Raw genomic sequence first — 19,330 nt, 5'->3', positions numbered from 1 at the left:
AGAGACAGTTTGTGCAGCAAATCGGCTAAAGTTAAAGATGGCAGGGGGAGGGAGGAGGGGTTAGGGGGCTTGTGGAGGGGAAACTGGGAAGGGGGATAACATTTGAAATGTAAAAAATAACCAATAAAAATGAAAAAATTCTTGAATATTGTAAAATGTGAAAGTTGCATGCTCACCAAAAATTATAATTAATGTTAGTGAGGCAATGTTTCATAATGTGTATATCTTTCACAATATGTCTCATGTTAAAAAAAAACAGAATGTCATATTCAGTGGGTGAATTACAAATAATATATACTCTAAACGTTGTATACTAGAAATCAAAAGATTGGATATTTAGCCATCTCTGTGGTTTATCTAACCTTGCAGATATTCTTTGTCTTTACTTTTATTTATTAAATGGAGCAAACACTGGAAAGGTTTAAAATATTTGAATTTTTAAATTCAGTGATTCCTTCCTATCTTTGCCAGTTTCAATATCTGTAATTCAAGAAAAACTTTTCCTAATTATATAGAATTATCATTCTAACCATAACCATCTCCCTAAACTGAGATGAGAAAATTATGCTATGTATACTATGACTTTGGGCCAAAGTGTATCCACCTTGGCCTCAAATCTCAACAGGATGAGAATCTGAGAGATTCATGAGCACAGCAGCCCAGGGAAAGGACCTGATAGAGGCTACATGGTTGGTGGATGGACATGGGGACCCAAAGCTTTCACCCTGCCTCTTTTCAGGAGAGTTCAAATGTAACATAAGATCTCATGGACCAGTGTAGGTGGAGGGAGAATAAGAAACAGTTGCCTGAGACTCAGGCCTTAAACCCTGAGTCACTCTTAAGAAGAGGAAGCTTGAGAAACAACAGGACATTTTTCACCTTGTCCAGAGCTTTTCATCTTTGAAGAGTCAGAACAGCCACAGGCACAGACACCTCTAGCGATCCAGGGCCAACAGAAGTTTTTATATATTAATGATTTCCATCTACCACAGTTGAGATTTCAAACTGCTCAGGGATCTGTGCAGTAGTAACTAACGAGACTGAGGGAGGACGAGAGTCAGTTGGGGAATGTGAAGGACTCCCTCTGTTTGGCATCGGTCCCTGGGTGAAGAAACATAAGACATGAAAAAATACACAGTTGGCGTATGAATGCGGCCACAAGGAAGAAGACGTGACATGTGGCTTTACCACCACAGCCCTGAAGGAGGTAAAGCCTCAGCGTTGAGCCCACAGACACCTCTGCTAATGCTATGGAGGCAACAGTATTTTGTATCTCTCAAAGTATGCAGATTTCTCTCTTGGAAATGGGCAGTATCTAAAATATGGGGATGATGAGAATGGGAAAATGAACAAATAAATAAATCTAACACTCCTCATGTTTTTGTGGCATATACACAATTCTTGGTAACAGAGAACAAATACCTTCAGTGTTATTCTTCCTAAACAACTTTGAAGAAGGTTAGAAAATACTAGAAACACTACTGAATTATTATAATTTCTAAATGTGGAATAAATCTTTAATGTGAACAGACCCTAAGCACCTTGGTAAGAAACTGGATATTGATATAAGGTCCATGTTGAAATGGGAAAACATTACGAGGAATATAAACTTTAAGTTCCAAGTCTCTTTTTCAATGAACTGAATGGGCAAACCAAGACGCTGTAGAAATGCACATGGTGACTTCATTCACGCTAATGCTAGCAACTACTGATAATGGCAGGTGAGCATGTACTTGATAAAATGGAAAGTTTAATGGCGTTTTCACAAAAAGTATGTTTACAATTTTTATAAAGGTAAAGTTAACTTCATTTTTTAAAAGAATAGAATGATTCAGTGTATATTGTTTCCACATTTACAAATAGCAGTCAGAAGGGTTGGAGATGACTCAGTGGTTAAGAGCGCTGGCTAGTCTTGCAGAGAACTAGGTTCAAACCTCAGCAACACATGGCCACTAACTCCAGTTTCAGAGAGTCTGGCACCCCCTTCTGGCTTCTTCTAGCACTGCAAGCTTGTGGGGCACAGACTATGAAAACAAAACACCTATACATATAAAATAAAAATAAGTAATTTTTTAATTAGTAAGGAGAGGTTTTTTTTTGTTTTGTTTTGTTTTGTTTTTATTTTCGAGACAGGGTTTCTCTGTATAGCCCTGGCTGTCCTGGAACTCACTTTGTAGACCAGGCTGGCCTCGAACTTAGTGCTGGGACTAAAGGCATGCGCCACCACCACCCGGCCAGAGAGGTCATTTTTAACCTATGTTCTGCCATAGTCCATTTAGGCTACTACAATGAAATGCTATAAACCTAATGGCTTAAAACAAGAGAAATGTGTTTTTCACATTCCAAAGGCTAGAGAATCCAAATTTAAGGTGCCGGCAAATTCATTGACTAGTGAATGTGTACATATGGTTTCATGCAGAGTCATCTGAACTCACATAGGAGCAGGAGTGAGGGCTCCACCCTCATAACTGTATTACCTCCTAAGCCATTGGACATTAAGGTCTCAGCACAGAAATCTGGAGCAGACAGGCAGGTTCAGACCATATAGTCACTACTTGAGTATTCCCAGGTCCTGTCTGATGGCCATTGCAAAGTTAAGAGATTCAGAGCAAAACCTTGTACAAACAGAACCAAATTTGTTGGTGAACTTGGCAGAACTCTTGCCTTTAGCACAAGTTAAGAAATAAAACTAAATCCAATTTGCAAAAAGGAAACAGTGAGTTTAGGGGAATACTACAGGGGAATTGTACTTAGGAAGGGCTTAGGACTTCACTTAGCACATAGGATGTTGACCTGGGTGTCTGTTTCTTCCTTTTGAGTTCCTACTGGAAGATTTTCTCTATACAGTCTAAATTCAGCTCAGTACTCACATATGTTCCCACAGTGGAGATGGTGCTGCCACCTCCTTGACAGTCATGGGCTGTGCAGGCAGATGTGGGAGATGGACATTCTAAAGATGGACATTCTGGAGAAAGAGGCGTTGCCTTCATCTGGGGGCCAGCGTTTGCACTTTATTTGTGTATATTCCAAGAGTGAAGTGAGATGGACTGAGAATTGAGGAACACTCAAATACTGTATTCTTTTATATCATTGTTAAAGTGAGGTTAAGAAGTTATCTTAGTCCTTGTTGATGTGGACACAGGAGAGCTAGAGAGAGATGCCCCATGGCTTCTGATCAGCTTGTCTCAACTCTGTTACAAATAGTCAAGAGTCGGTTTGTTTTACGTGTTAAGTCTTCTTTAGGTTCATCTTGGAGAACTAGCAGATATTCTTCTTTCCCATCTCCTAGCCAGCCACTTAGCATGCAGGAGAGCCCCGGGTTTATAGTCACTGAACCCACACAGAGACGGCCCATGTTTAAACGGATACAGTCTTCCTTCTCGATAAGCAGCAACCCAGCGTCTTGTCATTTTTCATATAACATATCTTAGGAATGGCAGTGTGAAAATGATTCCAGAAGGCCTCCATAGGGTGTCTGTCACCTCTGTTGTCAAATGCCTGTGTCATATTTTATTTGTCCAGTTCTACTGATAAGCCTTTGGTTATCAACCCAAGCAGCAGTAGATTAACTCCTGTGTGTGTTTATACATATGATTTTGTACTCGTGTAAATACATCATTAAGAAATTTCCTAAAGGTAAAATTGCTGTACATATATAGTTCCTTGAGTTTGTAGTAATGTTCTCATTGTTCAAAATCTCTTTCTTTCTGTGTCTTTTTGTGATTTCAAGCATACCTTTCATAGACAGGATAAAATAGGAAGGCTTTATTTTACTTTATCCCCAGGACACCTAAGATATTAGAAATCAAATGAAATGGTCTTCTATGACAGTCACCAATATGACAAATATGTGGCCAGTTTATATTTTTCATTTTAAATTCACGACTCAAGTCATTTCAGAAATATGCCCAAGAATCTCTCAAGGAGCATTTATAATAATAAATGTTTAAGGTTTTTTTTTTTTTCCAAAAAAGAAAGAGCTTCCTGTAGGTCTTGCAACAAGTCCCCGTGACACTTTTCACCAGCACACAAGTGGCTGTGCTCTCCTACCTGACATGCAAGCTTGGGTGAAATATTGGAGGCATAAAAACTGCATTTGGTGGGTCTGCTCTGCCAGGGTCATGGGAAGGTCATCTTTGATTTGTTAATGGAACTTTCTTTCTAGATGAAGTATATGGCGACAGTGATGCGCATCCTAAGGGGAAAATGGTCCATTTTATAAAAGGTTTATTTTCATATTTTATACACTGTAGTTCTGTTGTGTGTTTTTGATTTAGTAACAATTTATGTGTTTTTCTGTCCCAGAGCACTGCGGCCTGTGGTGTCGAGGCTCACAGCGATGCCATCCAGCCCTGCCACATCAGAGAGGCCATTCGACGCTACGGCCACAAGATTGGCCCTCTCTCCCCATTCACAGTGCGTAATAACAGAGTTATAAAAAGTTATATTTATAATCTGAAAGAATCTTGATTTTCAAGTGGTCAAATGAAGAAGCGATGGAATTGTTGAAAGCAATTTGTGGCGGCTGTAATTTTGTTGTATAAAAGTAGCATAATTCTCTTGGGAAATAAAAGTTAGTCATTTTTGTCTCTTTTTGGAAGGGCAACTTTTTTCTACAAAATATTATTTTCTTTCAATTACATATTAAGCTTTTTGTTGGAGCTTATAGTTTCTATTTTTTCAAAGCTTAAGTTTACAAAACTTTTTTGTCAAATTATATGTATCCAAACGTTGCTAGAAGCATTTTGTATTTAGAGTCGGTTAGACTGGCACGGCCACTTCTATCAGATGTCCTTTTCCTAAACATACTTTGAGTTGGAAGAAGAAGAAATGATTTCTGTGCTGGCTTTGAACAGGGCTCAACTGCAGACAGGCTTTCACATCTTTAAATAATTTGAAGGCTTATAATCAGGGCTTGTTTTTAATGGAGAGCTGAAGACTTAACATTTCAGCAGCCTTAAGAGTGAGTGTGTTTGGGTGTGAGTTCTAAGTGAATGCTCATCTTATAGGCTTGCCTATATCTTTATTTATATTAATGGAAGTGTGCCCAACTCCCTCTCTGCTTCCAAGAAATAGGGGGCTTGATGTGCATAGTTTTCAAGGTTCATCTGTATTGTAGTGTGTTGAGATTTTATTCTCTTATAAAGCTGAATAATATACCATCCCAAAAACTCTGATATGTGTGTGTGTGTGTGTGTGTGTGTGTGTGTGTGTGTATGTGTGTGTGTGTGTGTGCACATGCCTGCATGGAATGACAATGTAGAATATATTTGCAGTCATCACAGGATGAGCTCTGTCATGTACTTGCAAGGTGTTTTGGGGTATGCTGAAAAGCCTTTTGTGGCCCATACTCTTCTTAGAGCTGTGATTGTGCCTCAGCATTTAAGACAACTAAGGGAGCTTGCTTCTAGGGGTACAGTTATCTAGTTAGTCTATAGTCATGCTTACATATGGCATTGTATTGTCTTATGCTCTAGCTCCACAGAAAGTTACCTGATCCTTCATAAGCTAAGGGGATAATGTGTTTTTCTACTTGGATATTAGGAGAAGCTAAAACAGATGTAGGCATTACACATGGGAATTGGTCATCACACCGAGTGGACAGTTTGTCCGGCTTTTAAATCTGTAGCGCTGGTTTGATATAAACTATTTTCAGTCTTTCCTTCTATGAGCTGTGCTTGAAACTAGGTGACCGTGGAGGTAAACCTTCTCAGCCTCTGCATGGAGATTTAGGACACAGCCTGCAGTGTTCAGGAAGCTAACCACTGCCTGGCCACCTGGGTTCTGCAGCTTCAAGGGGGTCACTGCTGCAGCAAGTTAAAATACCTGTAGGGATTGTGCGTGGACATTACAGAGCAGAGTTACTGTATTTCCTACAGCCAGGGCCATCTGTGCGTGCTAGGATGGCCATGGTGCTGACATACATAGCCTGCACATCAGCTCAACTTAAGGAGATAGGTGTTCATTTTAAAAGGCAGACTTATGTGTTATAATTATACCATGAAACCGTCTACCCGATTCTGTGACTCACACAAAACAGACTTGGCATGTCCACTTTGAAGACGGGGCTGTTCCTTAGGCCTCTGGGGAGAGAGCAGACTTTGCAGCTGAGGTGAGGTGTCTTCACCTCTGCGGTGAGCCGGGGTCTTTGCTTCCTGTGAAGTTCCTCGTCAGCTCTGATGGTGGCTGAGAGTGAGCATCCAGGCTGTGGGTCACCTGCCCTGCTTCCCACAGGCATCGTGGTTCAGCACTTTCCTATGGCCTCATTAGAGTGGTCAAGAGTAGTGCTGTGTGTTCACTAGACAACAGCTGCTTTGAGCTACATCTGAACCTTGGCTAATGTTTATTTTTTTTTAATTTTTATTGAATTTTTTCATACAATATATTTTGATCATATTCTTTTGCCTTCCCCAACTCTCTCCTCCCTGGCTCTCCCCACCAACAACCCCCTTTCTCTCTCTCAGAAGAGGGAGGGAGATAATACAAAAAATTAAGATCAAAACAAAATGAATAAGACAAAAAAAAAAATCACACCCAAAAGTCATGGAGTCTGTTTCCTGTTGACTAACTGTTCCTGGGCATGGGGCCTTCCTGGGAGTGTGGGTGATATACCCAGTGACACTCCATTGGAAGACACTTACTGTCCCTCGCCCAGCAGGCATCGGTCGGAAAGCGCTTCTTGGTTTGAGGTGATGCTCTATGTCTGCTTACTCTCGGCACTGGGCTTGTGTCTGGTTGGAACCTGGGCAGGTCTCATGCCTGCTGTAACGGTCTCTGTAAGTTCATCTGGGTATCAGCCTAAAGTACATTTGTAACAACCTACTGCACTCTGAGATTATAAAAGCAGTAACACAAAGTCTCAGTTTGGACATGAAGGACACACACATATAACAACACCATCCAAGAGGGCTCATGAACGGCTTTGTAACAGCCGTCTGCGCTGTGTGTGTATAACACCAAAAAACTCAATGAATGAAGCAGACACCCCTTCGTTCCATTCGTTTTGAAGAGTCGTTGTGGGTTCTTTCCCTTGTGTTTTGCATTGGATTAATTTTTCCTTATGGTATTTGGTGTATTGTATGACTACTAGGTGTCATTTTAGGGAACCTTCTCTAAAATCTCCTTTCTGCTCACTGTCCTTCCAAGTGTCTTAGTTGCTGGCACTTAGCTGTCACCTTCACACTCCGTCCCCCCAGCCACTATGCAGATGAGTTCATTACTCATACTTTTTTCCTGCTCTGTAGGATTCTGTATTTCCAAATGGAGCTGGTGTTTCATATCTGCTCGGTAGGTGTCTTCAGCAAGGTTGAGAGGAGGAAGAGAACTGTCAGTTTACTTGGTCCCTGCATCAGTAACTTACCTGAGGAAGTCAGGGAGTTTGTTAACAAGAAATTGTTCGGGTCCATCTTGAAACCTCCTGGTGTTACCAGAAACTGGTAGTTTTCCTCTAACATCCACAGTGATTGGTTTTTCTGGACCTTTATTTTGTGGTGGTAGTCAGCATCTCACATTAATTTAGTCATTTACCCAACGTAGCTGGGCTGCTTTAAAGGTGTGTGTGTGTGTGTGTGTGTGTGTGTGTGTGTGTGTGTGTGTGTGTATTCTCAGCAACAGGACATTTGAGGCAGCACAAAAGTGATAGTCGTTCAAACATGGGAACACTCCACAGAATACTGGAATTATCAAAATAACTTCATAGAAAGAGACTTGGCTTTTTCCAATACAGTATTACATGCTTTACTCAACAAATACAAATTGTTGAATTGGTATTTAACTTACTGATATGGTTGCACTGTTAATTTTACAACAAGAAGTGAACTGTTATAAATTTAGAATTTACAACACCAAGACTTATGATGTTCTTATGTTCTTATTGTGTTCTTATGATGCCCAACATATATTTAAGGTCATATGCTAGGTAAGAAAAATATTCAGAGAAAAAAATCATGCCTTGTTTTCCTGGCTGGTGCTGTAATTATAATTTGATTTAAACCAAGTCTCCTAAGCTGTGTATTCACGAATTGAACGTTACACCCCCACATGCTGCCTCTGCATGACCTCAAGCTGTGAGAAGAGAAAATTCAGAACCCATGTGTCATTCAGATGTGAAGTCTCCCTGGCACCTGGGTAGGCTTTCCTACTGGTTGGAGTCACTTGCTATTCTGGGCATGGGCCCAGTATGGGGAGTAGGCTCCAGATCTGGAAAGATTTTGACTGATTATTGGCAGAGATCATGAGAGAGCCTGGTGTCAGACTCTGAATTTGCCCAGGTGCATTCAAGGTGATATTTGGGCCTGGTCCCTGGTGGAGTACCAGGGAGGTGGTTTTGAGTTCCTTCTCTGGCTCCAGAAGTTCAGAGTCTCGCCTATAGGTTGCTGTCAATTCCAATTTAAACACTTATACAGTCTTGAGGTTTTCCAGTAGAGAAGTTAGGGACTCTGTTGCTGGCTTTGACTCATATTTTGCATTCCTGGTCCAACCCCAAACACAAATGATCATATTTAAGGCTAATTAGGTAGGTAAGCACTTAATAGTTAAATACTCATACCTGATGAACCTTTATCATCTAGACATGCTATCAATGGAAAGGAGAAAAAAAGAGAAAAGGAAGCCAGCCTAGAGTCTGTATTGTCTTTCAGAAACCATTATCTAAAGGCAGTGTGATGGGTCCCTGCTTGCACTGAACTAAGCTCACTGTAGTGTTAATGATTAGGCAAGTGATGTCTCACCCACACAGTGTGTTCACAAATGGCTAAAATTAAAAAAAAAAAAAAAAAGTCAAAGCCATCCTGCATACTGCTGTGAGTTTACTCTTTGTCATTTACCAGGACTGGTGCAATTCAAAGCCACACCCTTCTGACAGGATGAAGCTCACTTCATGTATTTTTAAAGGCAGTACTTGATTTCTGATAGTGGTCCCCTTGACAGTGTTGGTACTTCTTAATGACACAGTATATAAGTGGAAGAACAAATGTTTGCATCATCCATATACTGAGCCTCCCTATAGCTATTGTAGCTCCATTTGATTCAGTAAATACTTGCTACAAATCATGTTAAAACTATGTGGGGCTGACATGGCTGATTTAAAGGGGGACTCAGGTGCTCCTGCTTGCTCCTGTGACTAAAAGGCAAAGTGTCTCAGAATCAGAGAAAGCTTCATCCGCCTAAGCAAGCCAGGAAGCATTTGGAGGATCATTTACATTTGAACCAAATTTACCAGGCAAAGGCAGATGAGTGACAGTTTTAAAAAGGCTGAAAGAACAGAAATCCAGAGGGAGAGACTCAGGAAAGCATCGTGGTTGCTCAGGCACATGTGAGAGTCGGCCTTGACAGGAATCCAAGAAGGTGAAAGTTCCAAGAGTGTTGGGGTTTGGTTTGGTTTTGTGTTTTGTTTTGTTTTGTTTTGTTTTTAAGATAAGAGTCCTATGTAGCCCCACAGACTCCCTATGTAGCCAAGGATGAGTTTGAACTTCTGATCCTCCTGCCTCCTCCTCCTCGAGTGCTGGGATTGAAGGGATGTTCCTCCAGTGCGGCCAGTGCATGTTGTGCTGGGGATGAAATCCAAGACTGAACATACTCAACAAACACTCTGCCTGCCAAGGCAGCTACCTCAGCAGCCCCAGAAGGATGCTAATTCAAAACAAGATAACCTAGGTTTATCTTAAAAGTTTACATAGCTAATGCCATCAACAAAATAGTTTAGTTTGGGGGGCAGGGAGTGGATTTGAACAGCCCTATGTTAGAACATATAATTCAGATGGTAATGGAAGAGAGAGTTGCCTGAGATGGTGTGATAAACAGCAAAGAGGCATCCACTGCACGATGCTGCCATAGGACGCCAGAAGAGTCTCTCCTTTGGTAGAGATAATGACAGTGAAGGAGACAAAATGTGTTCAGGAGCTATTTGTCCTGCAGAGTAACTGGAGCAGCACTCCTCATGGGAGAGCACACTGTGGCAAGTGGATCATGTGTGCCACTGTGCAAACAGTCAGCATGTTCTCAGGAGTAAAGTTGGTGTGCAGCGGCTTGCTGAGAACATGAGTTTAAAGACTCAACAGAGACTAATTTCCATAGGATTCCTGCTTGGTGCCCTAGAGGCTTGCTTGCTAAGGAGCATGAACAGTTCTTAATGCATAACTAACCTAAACACAAAAATGGAAAAGACACTCTAGCTTTCTGTTTGATTTTGTGGAGATATTCATTTGACCCAAAAGTTCCACGTATTCTGCTAGTTTGAAGAATAAATTGATTTTCTAATCCACTGATGAATTTGGTCTTGCACTCCTCAAAGATGACTGTAATCTAACCAAGGGTTGAGTGTTGTTTAGTATAGAAGGTGTATGCACAGCAGCTTCCTCCCCTAATCTGGGATTAATAGTGATGGCTGTGAGAGCCTTCTGTCCCCACTCCTTGCCCCCAGAAGGAGAAAGGCAATGGAACACTGACTGGGGGGTCCAGGTTTTCTAGACCTTGTGGAATGACACATTAGCCAGTCATCCTAGCTCGGTGCTTCTGGCTGGAGACTGCTGCAGAGCCCACCATTAGCTACAAGTCACCGCTCAGCGAGCACTTCCAGCCCTAAGAGGCTTCGTCTCAGTTTTAGATTTTTTTTTTCTTGCCCTTTCTGCTAAAAGTCCCTCCTTCAGATTTATGAAAGAAAACATTTCTTTCTGTAAAAGGGTTTTGTACACCCGCATCTGGAAGTGTTTATTTCAGTGGCATGTAAGCTATCTGTGGATTTAGTTAGCACCAGACCCCCTTTTGTGTACTTCTGCCTTAAAAATTTTATAAATGATCTTATTGAATTTGTGCCAGTGTGCACATGGCTTGGCTGATTGCTGCATATATCCTTTACCTGCCAGTCACCTTTGATTTATGTTCCTTCTGCTAAGCTTTTGCCTTCCAAAAATGGTGCCACTGAACTGTCCTCTAAATCATCTTATTGGTTAAATTACTCCAAGATGAGTTGGTATGCTTTTGCTTGCCTACAGACAGAAGAATTTATATTTTCTGCGCATACCCACTCCTAGCAAAGCCACTTACAGTGGAGGGTTGGACAGGCTATGTCATCGATCTCCTTATTCCAAATGAATACCATCTGAAACACTGTGCCAAGTTAAGACCAAAGCAAGAGAGAAGGGATCTTTGGCATCCACTGCTGTTGGGAACCCTTCTTTTGCGAATACAGCCGCATCTTGAGCTGAATCTGATATGAAGGCATCTTTTCATTTCTCAGAGAAAAACAAGGCCCTTCACGTTAAAATAATATAAATAAATAAATCAAGCAAGCAAGTTTTATCAGAAAGGCCAAGCTTTGAGGGCTTCACACAGCTATCCTGACCTAGATGTTCCCTGGAGCAAAGCCAGTGACTTGAGGTGGCTGAAGGTGGCTGTTTGTGGTGAGTTCAAAGTATTTCCCATTTCTAAAGAGCCAGTTCTTAAGCGAGACAAAATGATGCAACACTTTAAGCCCGTTTTCTAAACGTCATCCATTATTGAACATGCCACCTAAACTGATGTTGTAGATTACCAACTGTACCATTAAGTCACCTCCAGTTTACTTACCTAGAAAGTGATTTTGCTGGTAAGGAAACCAAATTATATGCTAGAACTTGGCACCACCAATGCAATTTATTGAATCTGTCTTAAGTGCTCAAATATCTCACTTCAGAAACTTTACATCTAACTGCTCTTTTCCCCCATTCTATATGATAGTAGAGGGAAATTTTACACTATTCATGATTATGCATAAAATGTAGTGGAAGCATTTTAAAATACTTTGACTCCACAAACCCCAGCATCCTAGTTCACAAATGATTGCAGGCAGGGAATACAATGAGACTGGTTGGCAGTGGTCCCACCAAGCCTGGAGGTATTTATTCCAAAAGACTCCCTGGACTCATTTAAAGTCCTGGAAATTTATGTGGAGTACCCATGCTCTGCCCAGGTAAAGCTGTCAGTCAGGCCTGCAGTGTACTCTTCAGAAAGGCAACACCAGTAGGTTGTCAGAAAATGAGCACCAGAGATGCAAGCCCTGGCTTTCCACTGAGAGTCCTAAAGTAGATGTAACATTCATGTGTGTGCATGTATTCCTATGAGTTTAGCCTCAAAAAAATTATTCTAAATAAGCCAAATTTTTATTAATGCCATTTCGTACAAGTTACTGCTTTCCATTCTACTGTCTTTAATGGATTTTCAGTATTATGAGTAAACTTGCTTGAGTCACAGTTTTATCGTTTGTGAAAATTAGAAATTTATAAATAACTATTAGGAACCTTTGAGAAAGCAGCCAGCATAATCCCAGTATATAAAGTGTGCTAGAAAAAAAGTATGAGTGAGCATTTTCCTTAAAGATCATCAATATCCTTAGGAAATTCAAAAATATAGTTATAATTATAGCTTGCCAATAATACGCTTCCAAAAAGGGTAGAGGGGAGGCCCTAGCTTAACATGAGCAGGAGATAGAGACCCAGGCCCACTCGTTAGCCTTTCTGTGACTGATGAAAAATGTTCTGTTTCTCTGTCCTTTTAGCACATATAGAATGATGGTAACGTGATTAAGCCAGAAATGTACAGTCTCTTGAGATCCATGAACACGAGACTCCTTCCCTGCGCTGCATGTTTGCCTTTGTGTGGGCAGGCATGTCCATGCTGAGCAAAGTTTCACTTCCGGCCATGGTGGCATTACTAACCACATGTGGGGAGGGAAGCTTAGAGGCAGAAGGGTATGGTAAAAAGATGAAAAGCTGCAGAAACTGTGGCTTCCAAAAAGTCACTGCCAGAAGCTTTTCCAGGAACGAGAGCTTAGAGGAGTTGGAAACTTTAGGTTGAAATGAAAAACCAAACGATGGAAATGCATTGTGAACTTGCTTTAATTATAGGTTTCCAACTTGGGGTACAAAAGGCTCCTTACCTGGAAGCAGCTCCTGCTGCCACTCTCAGTGAGCCTGGGGTTCCTGGCAGAGTATCGTTGCCCAGTCTTAAACTGTAATGTTTCAAACAAGTAAACCCAACAGAATACTTAACCCAATAGAATACTAGTGCCTAAGATGACCTGGACACTGAGTTAGCCTGCTGAAGGAGCATCTTAAGTTACTCAGGACAAGAAATCTCGCCATCCACTGCTTTCCTGCCATATGAAACTGAAACTGTAGTCTTTAGTTCCCTGGTGGGAAAGAGAAATACTACCCTTCCATATGAACAAACTCTCTGAGGCTGTCCTTCCTGATGGTAAGCCAGCATTTCTTGCATCCTTGATTGAGAGAATTCTCTGACTGTCTTAACATGAACCAGAACACAGCTTCTGTGTGTTGATACCTCCTTTAAAAGTCAAGTTCTAGAGAAATTCTCCTTTGAAGACTTGCAGGTCCATTGCCCCAGGAGTTGTTGGTAACGTTGGCTATACAGGAGCACTACCTATGCCATCCCTTCTTACCGATGCCATTCCCTTCTGTTTCTCAGATTATGGGCCATTTTCTCTAATCCAGTTCTCGTCTCCAACCAACTTCCCCCCAGATATTTTACATTTCCCAGTCTGATTGAAACCTGTTCCACACCTGTCCTGGTAAGATGGAGGAAGTTCACTAATCCTATGGAGCCACCCTGGATATCTAATAATACGTAGTTTCACTTTGCTTACTTTGAGTGTCATATAAATGGTGGGTAAATGAATGCACAGATTTATAGAACAATGGTGGCAATGGCAGAATCTGATTTTAATCGCCCTGGCCGGTATAAGCAAATGATCCATAACCTCTAAGTCAGTTTACAGAGAACCACAGAGCCGCCAAAAGAATGGGTGAATGCTTTGTTATGACTAGCATTGACCATCCATCTGTGGGTCTCCTCAGGAGTGATGGCGGCTTAAGAATGAACTGTTCATATCGAGCACACTGAAGGAACCGGAACTAGTCTCTGCTCCTCCCATCAGGCTGCAGTCTTAGCTAGAGCTAACTGCCTGTGGGGCTGACTTGGTACTCAGCACTTCATTCAGTACTAAGACACAGCTCCTTGTATTGGGCACGTAGGGAGGAGGGGTTGGGCTCCAAGACTTCAGGACGAATCTTCAAACTTCATTGAGGAGATTATCATTTTGCAGGTGGTATTATGAAGAGTACAAATAAAACATCTGATCGCCATGATTTTTACTTTAACACAAAACTAATCTTATTTCCACAAATGTTCTTGGAAGCATTCTTCTCCTTGGGAGTGAAAAAGTTTTGGATTAGAATATTGTTCTTTGCAATGTACTCAATGAAGTAATTTTTCATTCACATGGCCATTTTATAAGCCTTAAGTTTTAAACTGAAAACTTGCTGTGGGAACTCTCAGTCATTATTAAAGCCACAGTTTTAGCAAGGAAGCCATGCTGCGCTGTGGCGAGGACTGAAGCAGCGTCATCCGTTCTAGAAGCAGCCAATTGACAAACAAAATTTGAAGAAGACCAATTAGCAAAATGACTTTAATATTAACACAGATCTGTTACAGATCGCATAGACAGCCCCACTTTTCTGATAAAAGTGCCTTTGTTAGTGGCATACCCCTGTACAGTCTCAGACACATTTTTATGATGCATTTTTATGCATAGCCATCAATTAGGAGAAAAGTCTAGACATCTTGTTTTCAAACTCTTCTTGGAAAATTACCCCACATGCTGCTACAGAATATCTCAGGTCCCTACACACACACAGGTTGTCTATATTCTGAGTGAGGCTTTTTTCTCTGCCCCATTTAGAAATGCCCAATTTTATTTTATTTTATTTTATTTTTTCCATGTGGCAAAACAAAAACAAAAAAACAACCAGAAAGGAGCAGGTTGTACACCATGTGTTTCTTCACAGGAGTAAAAATCATCTTTTTATGCCAAAGAAAAGCAGCTATCTCCAGAGATGCTGTTGCTTTACCAATTGTGGGGGGGAAGGGGGTGGGAGGATAAGTCTCAGGATCTCAGTCAAGGGAAACAGAGTGAAGGAGTGAGTCCCTGTGTGCTCTGCCTGCTGCTGCAAGGACTGTATTCACCCCATAGGCAAGTAAAGAAAGCCTCCTGCCTCCCTACAGCCACCACAGCAGGAAGCCTAGCTCTCAGGGGTGGGGGGGTGCTGAGGCAGGCACCAGTTGGCTCATCCTGCTGGCCAGGGAAATCAGCCAGAAGACCTGAGAAAACATGAGGATGAGTGGAGAGATCCAGACTCGCATGGACAACTGCTGCATGGTTCTGCATTCCTGAGGGTTCTAGGACAGACAAACTCAGAGAGCAGATCAGAAGTTATTAGACATGGGGCAGTGGAGAAAAATTACTTTAGCAATATAGATTGTTTGGTCAGGGGTAAAGGAAAAATTAGGGAAAATACTGGTTGTGATGACATTTTAAATGTAACTATGAAATGTACACTTCAAATAGACTGGCAAAGGAGCACAGCGAACTTGTGATTGCAGCACCAGGAGCAGGAAGAGTGGGAGCTGAAGGCCAACCTGGGCTACACAGTAAGACCCTGCCCCAGAATAGAATATAATAAGTTACAAATGGTTAAAATGACCATTTTCATGTTTGAAATATTATACCACACCCCATCCACCGAGGAAAGACTGCTATTTCCATATGTCCTGGAGGTCTGTAGCTTGGCCTACCCCTAAGTGAAAGGCAATGGACACAGCTTAGGAGTGTGTGGCACCAAGCTGGTTTTTAGCTTCATATTCCCATTCGGGTCTCCAGATATGCTCACAATTGACAGAGTATCATTAAGAGTTCATACTGCTCTTAAATTAGTATATTTGTAGATCTACGTGTAAAGTATAATATCAAGATTCTTCGTGAGCAGCTTGCGAGCCATTCAACATTAGAACCATGGATGCTTTTATTGAAAATAATCCTAGAATCCAAGAGGCTAGAGAGGTAGTGCAGCCACTAAGAGCACTTGCTGCTCTCACAAAGGACCAGTGTCTTGTTCTCAGAAGCTGCATGATTCACAACTGTCTGCAACTCCACTTCCAAGGAATCCAACATGGTCTTCTGCCCTAGACAGGTACCAGGCATACGTATGGTGCAAATACATCCATGAAGGCAAACATACACATAAAAATAAAATACCCTCTTAAACTTTCAAAAATGAAAATTTTAAATCAGCTTTATTTATATAATAAAAAAAATCACAAAAGCAAAACCATCATAATGACACCAATACAGCTGAGAAAAGAAAAGCTAAATCATAATATATTCTATGCATTGCCACAGAGCAATGCAGACTTTTGAACTTGTTACTCTACATTAAGGTCATGACTTTGCCAGTAATGATGATATTCTTTGGAATCATCTGAAAATTATTTATCTTGTTTTCTGGGTCTGCCCAAAGAAAGAACAAGTTTAACTTTGCAACTAGTCAAAGCCTAGTTGACTAAAATCAGCTTAAGTGATTTAATTCTGAGGAGCTGGAAAATATAGTAGAAGAATTGCAACAGTAGTAGATTCTCGGGTCCACAGTAAACCATGGTCTTTAGTGGCAATGAAACCAGTTTTGAATCCCGCTGTCAATAGTTGGTGTAAATAATGTTAACAAAAGCTAACCAGTAATGTTAGCTATAGCTTACAACACAAACAAACAAGAAGCTTACACAATTCTCTCTCTGCTTGGCTATTTCACCTAAAAAAGAAATAAACTCTTTCTTCGCTTAAAAGAAAATGTCTTTTCTAAATAAAATTTTGAAAAATAGCTTGAACAAGGAAATTAAAGTGTTTGCCTAACTGTGAAGGAGAAGGTTCACAATATTCTTAAAGCCTGTGTCTGCAGAGAATAGTTCCAGTCATTATAAATCAGAGTATACTGTTGCTAAGAAAAGCAATATTGGTGAATTATTTGCGGTGCAGGAAACCTTGTTGTTGTTGTTTCTTGATATTTTACTTAGATTCTATGAAGTGAGTTAAAGGATATACATGTTTGAAAGTTTCTGTTTTGTCATCTAAAGTTAATTGGAAAATAAAAACAATGCTTATTGATTTTGAAATACAAACTGTAAACAGTAAACCATCCAAAATGCAAGTCTGTGGTAGAATGCCTGCATAACATGGGTGATGTAGGAGATGAAATCCCTAGCAAGACACATGCACACACACACACACACACACACACACACACACACATGGGTACATGAAAGCTCTAGAAATCATGGTTGACACTAACCCCATACACATTAGAGGAACCTTGGTGGAAAGATAGGAGGCTGGGAAGACAGTCTGACAAGAACAAACCACAAGCTGACATGGGAGGGTGGGAAAGCATAGCTATAGATTTGGGCTGTGGGAAAAAATGAGGAGGAAGTAAGACTCCACAGTAGACAGAGAACTGACCTGTGACTGATTATCCCAGGACAGTGAGGGAGGGAGGAGGTATAGCGAAGTGGCTGCTCAGCTACAGGATGCAGGCAGCAGCCTTCTTCCTGAAGAACACCTATGGCCTTCAGTATGCTACCAGTATGCATTCTAAAAGGCCCATACTAATTTCTTTACCAGGAGTTTCACTGTTTAGCTCAGTGAAAGTTTTGAACTTAAACATGGTACTTACACATTTAAAAGCCAATCATTTCATAGCCTACTGGTATTTCTATCATTTACATGTTTGACTACAAAACTAAAATACCCAGCTCTTTTTACATGAGTCTTAGAGACTCCAGTGCTCAGAAGCCATCCACTTGGTTTGAGCTGTTTTGGGGGTGATAGGTAGATGGAGAGGATCTCTCATTGGCCTGGAGCTTTTCAAGTAGGCGAGGCTGGCTGGAGCAAGCCCCAGGGATCTGTCTCTACCTCTCCACTGAAGAGATTACAAGCACACACCACCATACCTACCTTTTTATGTCGTTTCTTGGAATCAAATTCAGATCACCATGTTTGCAAGGCAAGTATTTTATCAGGTGAGCCTTCTCCCCAGTCCATGTCTAGGTTTTAAGTATAAGTCTGTGAGTCTCCGCTTATCTGCAATTGAAAAACCCAACATCTGTGACCTGCTTAGCCCTCAAGTAAGTAAAAAAGTAAGAGAAAATGAATAAACCATCACCATAACTTGTAAAATTATAGGTAAATTGATCATTTAAGCTTGCAGCCATGTCATGGAGTATGAGATGATGTTGTACCATATGCAAACCAGACCAAGAAAAGACCAAAATTCAGTTTCAGTGATGGTTCCTAAAAAGTATATATCATTTTTTCATCATCTTAAAAGTGAAAGAAAAAATAAACCATTGAGTGGTTTGTAGCCATGTGTATGCACATCAGTGTGTGCCTTCCATAGTGGTTGGACCTATCAATGGTGTGTCAGAATCCCTTGTTCCCCATATCCTCCCCATCATTTGTTGTTGGCAATTTTCTACATGACAGCCCTCTGACTGGGTAAGAGGATATCTCCATGTAGTCTCAGTTTGCATTTCCTAATGACTAAGGCTATTGAATATTCTTCATATATCTATTGGCCATTTGTATTTCTTCTTTTGGGAGCTGTCCAATTTGCTTGATCATTTACTGTTAGTTCGTTGTATAGTTTGGATATTAATACCTTGTCAGATTAGTACCTGACAAAGGCTAGCTCCCCGTCTGCTCTCTCTTCACTCTGGTTGCCTCGTTCTTCACTCCAGTTGGGCCCTTTAGTTGTGATGCTTTTTAATCTGTGATCTCATTTGTCACCCCTCTCCCTCTCCTGAGCTATGGAGAACTTCTCAGAAACCCTTGCCTGTGGCTGTATCTTGTTGTATGTCTTCTTCTTTTCCTCTAGTATTTTCAAAGTTGCAGGGCTTGCACTAAGTTGTATGATCCAGTTTGAGGTTTTGGTGTTTGTTTGTTTGTTTGTTTGTTTGTTTGTTTTGTGCAAAGTAGGAGGTTGGTATATAGCCCTATCCATTTTTTTTAAAAATCAGTTTTAGTAATCAGTTTTTCTGCCCCATTTGCTAAAGAAATGGTCTTTTTTTTTTCCTTTACACTGTGTTTGATACCTTTGTCAAGAATCAACTAGCCATTGTTGTGTGGGTTTCTCAGTCCACAGTTCATTTTCTTTGGGGTGAATGATTCTTGTGCCAGCACCATACTGCTTGTGTTAGTGTGGCTCTGAAGTAGAACTTCCGTGAGCCTCTAGCACAGCCGTTTGCTCAGGGGTGCTTTAGCTGTTTGGAGCCTTCTGTGCATTTAGCATTGGTTTGGAGTTGGGTTGTTTTGTTTTCTGTTATATAAAGAATATCATGGAAATTTTAATGGGCTTGCAATAAATCATATATTACTTTTCCTCATGGCTAGAAATAAGAAGATAAATGTTCAGAAATGAGGGAGAGGCTTACCATTTAATATTTTCATTAC

At 40.9% G+C, this 19,330-nt stretch overlaps 1 protein-coding gene across 3 annotated transcripts in view; it reads left to right on the top strand.

The window, feature by feature from the left end:
- Nucleotides 1-19,330, top strand: part of Supt3h (SPT3 homolog, SAGA and STAGA complex component) — a 332,054-nt gene that overhangs the window by 259,125 nt on the left and 53,599 nt on the right. For all 3 annotated transcript variants that reach the window (XM_021186140.3, XM_021186139.3, XM_085832580.1), the window contains one exon: nucleotides 4,306-4,416. In XM_021186140.3, the coding sequence (XP_021041799.1) occupies nucleotides 4,306-4,416 (111 nt within the window). The remainder of the gene's footprint in view (nucleotides 1-4,305; nucleotides 4,417-19,330) is intronic.

This window comes from Mus caroli, unplaced genomic scaffold (assembly GCF_978045245.1).
Source record: "Mus caroli unplaced genomic scaffold, Mus_caroli_1 scaffold_18, whole genome shotgun sequence".
In the NCBI taxonomy this organism is placed as follows: Eukaryota; Metazoa; Chordata; class Mammalia; order Rodentia; family Muridae; genus Mus; species Mus caroli.
The sequence above is the reverse complement of the archived record's forward strand: the minus strand, read 5'-3'. Positions and strand labels throughout refer to the sequence as shown.